The following is a 10,563-nucleotide window of genomic DNA, read 5'->3' as shown; positions in this document are numbered from 1 at the left end:
TCAAACATGAAATTGTGTTCACACACAAAGCGAAATTAGTTGCTAAAGGTTACAAGCAAATTCATAGCATGGATTGTGTTGAAACCTCATGCAAAATCATAATGCTTAAGTCTATAATTCAAGCAATGATTGCATATTGGTACATATAGCAATTGGATGACAAAACGTATTCCTCAATCAAATGTTGGAATATAATATGTACATGGTATGTCATAGAATTTGTGGATCCAAATAAATGCTTGAAAAGGAAAGCTAGCTTATAAAATCTAAGTACAGATTTAAGCAAGCAATTGGGAATTGGAACTGTATTTTAAGTGAAGCTAATAAGAATTTTAGTTTCATAAAATACACATGATTCTTATAGATGTATAAGAAGTTTAGTGGGAGTACATAAAAACTTATTTGGTCCTATGTGTATCACACACATATCTCTCTATTGTGAAATAACATTCAAATGCTAATGACTTAGATTTGAAATTATTCATCAATAATGGACCATGGCGAAACTTAGTACATATTGGGTATTAAGATCTATTTACAAAGATCTTATAATATTGTTTTAGATTAAGTAATGGCATTTACTAAATCAAACACGAAAGTCTCAATTGGAGATATTCGACCCATGTGAATAAATCTAAGTAAAGGATGTTTGAACTATGTATAAGCATTTACTAAGTTAAACATCAAAGAGTCTAAATGAGATTCTTAACCTATATTATATGTCAAAGAATTTAGCCGAATTCAGTATCTACTGAAACTAGATAAGCTAAAGTTACATGAATAGAATTCAATTGGGAATTATTCTCCAAAAGAATTTATCATGTATGATATAATATGAGGATCGCCAAAAACGTATCGTATGACTTTAGGCATGACGAACATATACCAATCTCTATTGATCTAAGTGAAGATCAACTAGATTGAGATTAAGAATACTTATGGTACTTGAAAAGGTACATAGGAATAGTTCTTGATTCAAGGAAATAAAGATATGCTAAATATTGATGCTACACGCATAAACACTGGCAAAAGATCAAGCAAGACCCTTTGGAGTTAACCATTGATAAGGACGAGCTATAGAGCATCGTGTTTTGAAATGGCAACATGGATTGGAGACCATGAGTTGTTGCGTGGGAAATTAAAATATTAATTTCTATGTTCTAAGATACAGCTGGAAAGTTTTCCACATGTCTGTGAACTGCTTGGATAAGTAAATCCAAACAAAGCATCACTAGCAACAGTTGAAGTAAAAGTAATTATTGCCTAAGAAGCAATAAAACAGGGTTGTTTAAAGTTCTTCACTGAACTTGGGTAGATCACCTGTCTGCTGGCTTGATGGTTCTTCATTGAAAAATGCGTAGAACCACTCTTGAAGCAAGAAAAACGTCTGCTAACTTGATGGTTCTTCATTGCAAAATGAGTAAAACCACCATCGAAGTAAGAAAGACTAGATCACATAATAAACAAACTCGAAAAGATCTTATCATCATATCTCGAAGAACATTCGATGAAAAGGATATTGAGATTGGCAAAGCGTGATAACTAAACCTATGCAACAAGTGAGAAGCAACACTCACGTTGTAGCACTGGAAATCAAGCATAGCTTTGAATTCCATGAATTGTTTTAGAAGATGGGTTTGAGGCCCATGGTTATAAAACATTGGGGTTGAACATTTATCATATATGAAATGTATTTTCATATTCCATTTAATCTTGGTTTAGTATTAAATGATGAGTCCCTTCAAATTTGACGATATATTCAAGATAGACTGTCAGGACCAGTCCTGTGACTAAGAAATGTCTATCAAGTGAACTTGAATGTCAAAGGTTGAAAATGGTCCCTAGTCGGAGTTTTCTATAAAATTGGACGCATAGAAAACGTTAGACGACTAGAATGCAAGATGACTAGTAGTTCTGTTTCTTGAACTATGTGGACATGGCAATGTCATAATCATTTGCATAGATACTTACTTTGGGAAGACTAGTATCGGACAAGACCTATGAAACTTTACTGTAAGAGATGAAAATCTGTCATAAGTAAATTTCATTAAATTATTAGACACTAAATCCTCAATACCTGAGTGATTTGAGATTACTTGTTTGAGAACTGGTTGCTTTGACGTTGACCAACCGTCGCACCGTAAAAGGAGGCTATAAAGGAAACGCTCAGGTAATCACCTATCAAACGAAGTCTAATCTCAAGATCGCAAGATTGGGATTGTCCTCCCATAAATCGGGATGAGATGCTTAGAAGTTGTACAAGGCCACTCGGAGAGCTAGAAACTGTGAAATGCATGGCCGTGCTCGGATGAATCATAGGCTATGATTATCTGTTTATTTGATCAGTTGAACTCTGAAACCGAGGAACACCTCTGGACATAATAAGGATGACAACTCTTACCTTATGTTCAAGAGCAAGCATCGAGCGACAAAGGAATTAGGAAATGCACACTTGTCCCTAAGGACAAGTGGGAGACTGAAGGAAATAATGCCCTTGGTCCAAGTATGCATTCTATGTTAAGTCTAATAAATGCGGTTCAGTATTAATTAACAAGTTAATAATTCAGTGAGATCAAGTGAGCTGAATGCCTAGCTAGAGGCCGCTTCAGTTCAAGTGGAATTAATGATATTAATCCACAGCTTACTCTTGACTGAACCCGTAGGGTCACACAAATAGTACGTAAACGGATCAAGTATTTAATGGCATTAAATACTCCATCTATGAATATTCGGAACCGACGGATCTTGGTTTCAGTGGGAGCTAAGATCGTCACAGGCAAGAAATGAATACTCCGGAAACGATGATATTGCCGGAAACGGAAATATGGATCGTATCGGAAATATGAATATTATCCAAGTCGTAGATGTTGCCGGAAACGGAAACATGGTACGTATCGGAAAATATTATTGGAAATGGAAATATTACCAGAATCGGAAATATTGCCGGAAACGGAAATATTGTCAGAATCGGAAATATTACCGGAATCGGAAAATAATTCCGGAAACGGAAATATTAAATATTTGTTCGAAACGGAAATTAATTCCGGAATCGGAAATATTAAATATTGTTCGTATCGGAAATAAATTCCGGAACTGGAAATTTAATCGGAAGCGTATCGTACGAATTAGCATCGGACGAGGCCTGCCGGACGAAGGCCCAGCACGAAGCCGGGCCATCGCCCAGCAAGCACGCGCGCCACAAGCCCAGCCAAGGCAGCGCCCAGACCTACCGCAAGGCAGGCCCAGCGCGCGCCAAGGCCACGGATGCGTGGGCCGCGCTGCGTGGGCTGCTGCTCGCACGCGCATGGGCAGCCCTTGTGGCTGCCGTGTGTGTGTGAGTTTGTGCTCATGCGTGATTCCTAAATCTACAAGAGTTAGTGTATGATTAAATTCCTATTCCTAATTGGATAAATTAATTAAATAGAATTCATGTAGGATTCTAATTTCAATTAATTCGTATCCTACCAGGATTACGATTCCTTTTCCATAACTCTATAAATAAAGGCCTAGGGGTCATTATTTATACACAAGTTTTAAGTATTCAAAACTAAGATTTTTAAGCAGAAAAATCAGCCAATATTCTTGCCTACCTAACCGAAAATATTAGAACCTTAAGGGCGATTCTAGTTGGTCAATCTTAAGGCGGATCCGGACGTGATGTGGACTATCTACGGAGGGACGACACTTGGAGTCCTAAAGACTTGTTCTTGTTCGGTTCGGGCGCAGCTAGGGAAGGCACGCAACAAAGAGTATGCATCTAAACTATGCTAAATGATTATGTGTAAATAATATGTTTCCTGGCTTTATGGTTTTTCCGCATGATTTATGAACTGTCATATGAATCATAACCTAACATACGTAACAAACAAAAAGAAACGAAGGCAGTGGTTCCAGAGAGAATTGTGACTTTGCCAATTACCTAAAAGTGATATTCCGAAATCCTAAAAGCCTTATATGAGATTCTAGTTGGTCGAATTCAAGGCGGATCCGAACTTGTTATGGACTATCTACAGAGGGACGACACTTGGAGTCCTGACTTATTCTTGTTCGGTTCAGGGGCATCAAAGGGAAGGTACGCATCACATATTGTATGTATTTCTAAATTATGTTAATTGATTATGTGACTTACTTGGATTCTGGCAATTATGGTTTTTCCACATGTCAGTTAGATTGTTCACAACCTAACAGTAACATGTATTTGCAAGAAATTCTTGGCATTGGGATGATAATATCAATGAAATGTGATACTGCAACAGATCCTAAGTATGAAAAAGAAGCAAGAAAAATATTGGGTACACATTGATAATTTTTTTTAATGTTATTCATTGATGTGCTTCTTGACCCAAGGTGTAAATGGTAGAATTTGAATTGGGTAATTGGTATATCATATGATGATGATGTTTTTGCGAACTTGCGTATTAGAATTGGGGATATGTGGGTGCTATGTATGCATCTTATGCTGCCAGGTATACTCCATATGAAGGTGGTTCAGGTTCTACTTCTATGAATGAAGGACTAAACGAAGATCTTCCAGAAATGGAAGAAACTCAAGCCGTTTTGGAGCGTCAAATTGAGAGAGATTAAGGTAATGGAGGCTAAGAAAAAACTGAGTTGGACAAGTATTTGGCAGAGGATTGTAAAAAATGCCCGGGTAAGACCTTTGATATATTAGATTGGTGGAAACAAATGCAGCAAGGTTTCCCGTTGTGTCTAGGATGGCCTGGGATGGGTTGGCTATGCCGATTTCTACTGTTGCTTCTAAATAAGCTTTTAGTACTAATGGAAGAATTCTTGACTAGTTTAGGAGCTTTTTAAGTCCCAGAACAGTAGAGGCATTAATTTGTTCTCAATATTGGCTAAGGAATTCACATGCTTTGCCGAGGAGGCTATTGAGGAACTAGAGAAGCTTGAAGCAGGTACTGTATTTTTACTCATTTCCTTCAATTTTTTTCTCTCTTTATGTTATAATGCAATTTAATTAATAAAGTAATCATGTTGTTGGTTTCAGATTTGGTAGAGGCATCTCTCCTCAATGAAATTTAAATCTTGAACATGCATGATGAATAATGGCCGAAGATTGTTGCCCGTTTGTTGCTGAAGTCATCAGTTTGTTCTAGTTGTTTTAGTTATGTTGCTAATCCTATATATTAATTAATGGTGTATTTGATGTTGGATCATGCACCATGCGGTTATGTATTAATGTTGGATAATGTTTTTCTTTATTTTGGATATTGATGATGTTTGGATATTTTGATATTGATGTTAAGTATGCTAATCCACTGTTGTATTTGACTGATAATGTTGGAAAATGGAAATGGCTACTCTGGCTTCGTTTTGCTAACCTGATGAATGCATATGATTTTTTTTTTATGTTATTGAATTTGTTATTGTATAAATTAGATATTATTGCGAATCATTACCCAACCGAACCGACCGGAAAAAACGCGACACCCGTAAAGCGTGAACTGGCAGTTGTGGATACGGTTTAGGGTCAACATTCTTGCAACCCGAAAATAACGGATGCCCGAAATAAATTTCAAACGGGTAACTGAACCCGCATTTGCACACCCCTATCCGTTATAATTGTTATGTTATGATACATATGACAAAACATAAATCATGCGGAAAACCTTAATGCCATGAAACATATTATTTACACATAATCATTTAGCATAATTTAGGTGCATACACTTTGTAGCGTGCCTTCCCTAGCTGCGCCTGAACCGAACAAGAACAAGTCTTTAGGACTCCAAGTGTCGTCCCTCCGTAGATAGTCCACAGCACGTCCGGATCCGCCTTAAGATTGACCAACTAGAATCGCCCTTAAGGTACTATAATTTTCGGCTAATTATGGGCAAGAATGTGACTGATTTTTCTGCTCAAAATTCACTGTTTTTATTGTATGAATACTTGTTGAAAAACTCGTATATAAATTTATGACCCTAGGCATATATTTATAGAACCTTGGAAAGGATTTCGAATCCTGGTAGAATACTAATTAATTAATTAGAATCCTTTTAGAACTCTAAATAATTAATTTAATCTTTTAGGATTAGGATTTAATCTATGCACGAATTTCGATAGCTTTAGGATTCGTATAGCACACACACACGTAGCGCACGAGCACCGCACGCCCATGCGCAAGCCTCGCGGCCGACGCTGAGCGCACAGCGCTGAGGCCCACTGCTCGCAGCCCATCGCTGAGCGCGCGCGCCAAGCCTTGCGCTGGGCCTGGTCGAGGCCTTGGCGTGTTGTTGGATGCGTGTGGCTTGCTGGGCGACGGCCTGGCTTCGTGTTGGGCCTTCGTCTAGCAAGCCTCGTCCGATGCTAATTCGTACGATATGCTTTCCGATTAAATTCCCGATTCCGGAATTCATTTCCGACACGAACAATATTTAACATTTCCGATTCCGAAATTAATTTTCGTTTCGAACAAATATTTAATATTTCCGTTTCCGGAGTTATTTTCTGATTCCGATAATATTTCCGATTCTGACAATATTTTCGTTTCCGGCAATATTTCCGATTCCGGTAATATTTCCATTTCCGATAATATTTTCCGATACGTACCATGTTTCCGTTTCCGGCAACATCTACGACTTGGATAATATTTATATTTTCGATACGATCCATATTTCCGTTTCCGGCAATATCATCGTTTCCGGAGTATTCATTTCTTGCCTTTGACGATCTCAGCTCCCACTGAAACCAAGATCCATCGATTCCGAATATCCATAGATGGAGTATTTAATGCCATTAAATACTTGATCCGTTTACGTACTATTTGTGTGACCCTACGGGTTCAGTCAAGAGTAAGCTGTGGATTAATATCATTAATTCCACTTGAACTGAAGCGGCCTCTAGCTAGGCATTCAGCTCACTTGATCTCACTGAATTATTAACTTGTTAATTAATACTGAACCGCATTTATTAGACTTAAAATTAAATGCATACTTGGACCAAGGGCATTATTTCCTTCAATAATACCGTGCAAATCTTCATCAATAATCAACGTTTCTTGGGGAATAAAAAATATAGCCCCAAACTCACACAAAGAGGGAGATAAAACAGAGATATATAAGTGTTGGAATTCAAAGATGGAAAAGTGCTCTGAAAACCTCCCTGCCAGGTTTTCCAAAACCGGCAGGTTTCGAGCGCAAGTGGAAAATCAAAGTTAAAAGCTTTTCTTGAATTGCACCGAAAACCAGCCGATTTTCCAAAATCGGCACGGAGTATTTTATGACAGTTTTTGTTTGAACTCACGCCCGACCGGTTTTTAGAACGCTTATTCATGTTTGTCCGGTTTTTGAGTTCCTCTTTGAATTCCTTCTCTTAAACATCCTTGTAAATGTGATTTAAAGATGTTTATAATTCTGATTATTATGATTGAATGTAGTCCATTATTTCTATTGATTATGGAGGTTATAATCCCTTCATTATCATGGGTTTAATTGGGTGATTAAGATCATTGGATTCCTTTGAGTCCTTTGATTTCTTTGGTTGTTTTATCTCCTCCACTAATCCTATATATACTCTTCATTCTCTGAGTTTGATATATATATAGATTGACCTCTTCTTCTCTTCCGTCCTTAATTTCTCTTTGTTTTGGATGGAAGACTTTTGGTTCATGATTAAGTAATGATTATTCTTATCTCTTCAAACCTTTTCATTCTTATTCTTTTGGGCATAAGTTTATGTGGCTCAATCTCATCACCCAAAAGTGCCTTTGTGTGTTGAGAGTTTTGTAAACCTTAGGGAACGAATCGGTGAATACAATTGTGCACCCCGGTTGCACCGAATCTCGTTTTCAAGGCAGTGGTTTGGTTACCAAGCCGCAACGATTTCCTAAACACGTTCTTATTCTTATTCTTGTATTTTGCCTTGAAAACCTAATAGTTACAACAATGAGAAGATGCACCATTACAATTCCTGGTGACACAATTCACTACAAGAATTTGTATCTTTAACGACAACCAAATTACGACGGGTCAAAAATCCCGTTGCAAAAGCCTTTTGCGACGGGGCTAACAACCAAACAATGACGGGAATAACCGTCGCAAATGTCTTTTACGACGGGTTTACGACGGATTTACGACGGGATTTCTATTAACGACGGCCCCCTTTTATGACGGGTTCGCGACAGGAAATCCCGTCGTTAATCAACGATTATTGACCTTTCGCGACGGGATTTCCCGTCGTTAATAGTACAATTTCTTGTAGTGATTGTAACTTTTACTCATTTTTAGACATTAGCAGTAGTTTCTATAGTTTCCTTTTCTTATTCTGGATTCTGGATTTGTACAAATCAAGCGGATTCATAACGAAGAATCTAAAGCGGGATTCACGACAAAGAAGCTAAAGTGGGATAATAATAGGAATAATAATGATTGTTTGGGCATTGGTGAAGGTGGTAGAAATTGGTTGGGCATTGTCGCTGGAATGTTGAAGGTGAAGTTAAATTTTCTAAAATTGTTGGTGGAGTGAGGGGGATGGGGCCATTTTAGAGAGGGGGAAATGGTTTTTTTCTTTAATAATTTAATAACATGGACCACCTAGAAAGCGACATGTGGCATGTATAATTTTTTTTTTAAAAAAAATAATTGACCTGCTATTCAGGTCGTAAGTAAGGTGAGTTATGTAGGGAAAGTACCCCTAAAGCTTGGATTATTTCTGAATTAATCGATCATATGCGATACTATTTAGAAAAACGGCCAAAAGTTAAATTACTTTTTAATTACATTTTTTCTAATTTTAATGATAACAAAGGTTTTGTGTCAAGATTTATTAATTTATACCTCGTTGGCATTGTTACTGTTTTTCTTTTGGTTAAATTTATGCATTAACCAATGTTAACGCCAATGCAGAGGACAAAATAACATAAGCAATACTTCGTGATGAAAAGACAACAAGCTAGATCAGACATATAAATATATTATAGCCTAGTTAAACGAAAAACGATACAACAATCACTCAAGATAATGATTATTAGTACATATCACTCTTGAGAGGCCACTTTGTACTTAGAAGATATAGTGGCTTATTGAAAACAAAGAAAATTCACATAACAACTTCATATTGTGTGCTGAGAGCTTAAGCGCATGGGCAATCCTGATCAATAATTTCACAAGAAAACAAATTAAAAGAGTGCATATTAATTTTCTTAAACCAAATATATTTCAAATTTTTGTAATAACATTTTATACCTTCTTCTGGACGAAAATTCCAACAGACTCAAGGTAGTTGTTGTGCCTTCCGAACACTCCAACAACAGGGCCGTCAATTGGGCATGGCGATGCAAAAGCTCGTGGGCAATCGACTCCCTTTCCTTGTCCATATGGTCCATGACCAGATGGGCATAAGTTGGTGTGGATCTTCAATGTAGCAATGGTGCATTGATTGTTCTGGTACTTGTAGTTTCCGTAGGTGCCAGAAATTTGGGTTATCTTTTCACCACACTTGAGTACAATCTAAGTAAATGAACAGCAAGGGAAAAACATTAGAGGATCAAAATCTAAACAGGGAATTAAGTATCACATGTGAACATTTATATGTGCTCGATCAGCCATAGCAACTAACCTTTGACTCCTTGGCATGACAACTGCTGCCACCAAACATCTTTTTGTAGGTACCTCCACAAGGCTTGGCTACAACGAAGCCAATAGCATCAACAATGAAGCCATGCCTTATGATGACTTCCTTGATGGTTTCACCTTCTTGAAGTTTAAAGCTGTAGTTTTCGGGACATTGAGAACCATAAGGTCCGTATTGTTCAACCATATGCTTCTGTGAGTCGAGATAAAAGCAAAGTTAATAACACTATGCATATATTTAGACGTACTATTAGGAGTGGATGAATAAATTAAATTGTACTACATATACATTAAGAAAGAGAAATAATAGCGCGTAAAATAAGTAAGTTCGAACCTGGGCGACTTGTTGAGCCATTTTGTTGCTTAGTGAAGTAGACTGATGAACTTGGAAATTACTAATTAGATAGTAGTAGGAAGTTTGTGGTGATGTTATTTGGTTGAGGATGTCTATTTATACACATACTTGGATCACCAAGAACATATTCGAGTGGTCCGTTAATTCATCACGCTGGCCATTTATTTTGTTATTCGATTAGATGGTTAAGAATTAGTATACATTCATGCAAGTGAGTCATGAAAATGAGATATATTTTGCATGATTTATTCTGCTAGATAGATATAAGGAAATGTTCTCCACTACAAGTTGTGTTATTCTGTAAGTAAAAAACAAAAAAAGTTGTGTTATGTAGTTATTTGTTGCGTTCATGGTACGCACAGTACCACGTTTTAGTTATTTTGGATCTGGATCTTACGATTTACCATTCAAAATTGTGTCATTGAATCGAATTATAAGTAGGATCATGGATCATGGATCATGGATCATGGTTCATAATCTGTAGGATCTCTATCCTACTTGGGTAAATTTTACAGTGATAGCTAGTACGTAGTATGTAATTAATTTATATTTCTTATGTTTTTTTTTGTTTGTCAATTTTTGATGTTTCACGCTTGTTAATTCAAATATTTGGCCATA

General features: G+C 37.0%; 1 protein-coding gene across 1 annotated transcript; it reads right to left on the bottom strand.

The window, feature by feature from the left end:
• Window positions 1-8,911: 8,911 nt before the first annotated feature.
• On the bottom strand, window positions 8,912-10,082 carry LOC110788848 (mannose/glucose-specific lectin). The gene is made up of 4 exons (XM_021993484.2): window positions 9,925-10,082; window positions 9,577-9,783; window positions 9,204-9,467; window positions 8,912-9,108 (listed from the first exon to the last, which is right to left on the bottom strand). The coding sequence occupies exons 1-4, from the start codon at window positions 9,943-9,945 to the stop codon at window positions 9,091-9,093; spliced, it is 510 nt and encodes a 169-aa protein (XP_021849176.1). The 5' UTR covers window positions 9,946-10,082; the 3' UTR covers window positions 8,912-9,090.
• Window positions 10,083-10,563: the final 481 nt, after the last annotated feature.

This window comes from Spinacia oleracea, chromosome 6 (assembly GCF_020520425.1).
Source record: "Spinacia oleracea cultivar Varoflay chromosome 6, BTI_SOV_V1, whole genome shotgun sequence".
Classification (NCBI taxonomy): Eukaryota; Viridiplantae; Streptophyta; class Magnoliopsida; order Caryophyllales; family Amaranthaceae; genus Spinacia; species Spinacia oleracea.
This window is presented reverse-complemented; position numbering and strand designations above follow the sequence as displayed.

What these genes read in the sequence shown, in the direction of transcription:
- LOC110788848 (XM_021993484.2), bottom strand. Translation starts at nt 9,945, where the DNA reads ATGGCTCAACAAGTCGCCCAG. An exon ending in TGGCTCAACAAGTCGCCCAG is followed by an intron (nt 9,784 to 9,924) that starts GTTCGAACTTAC and finishes CTCGACTCACAG; the next exon opens with AAGCATATGGTTGAACAATA. An exon ending in GTCATGCCAAGGAGTCAAAG is followed by an intron (nt 9,468 to 9,576) that starts GTTAGTTGCTAT and finishes TCATTTACTTAG; the next exon opens with ATTGTACTCAAGTGTGGTGA.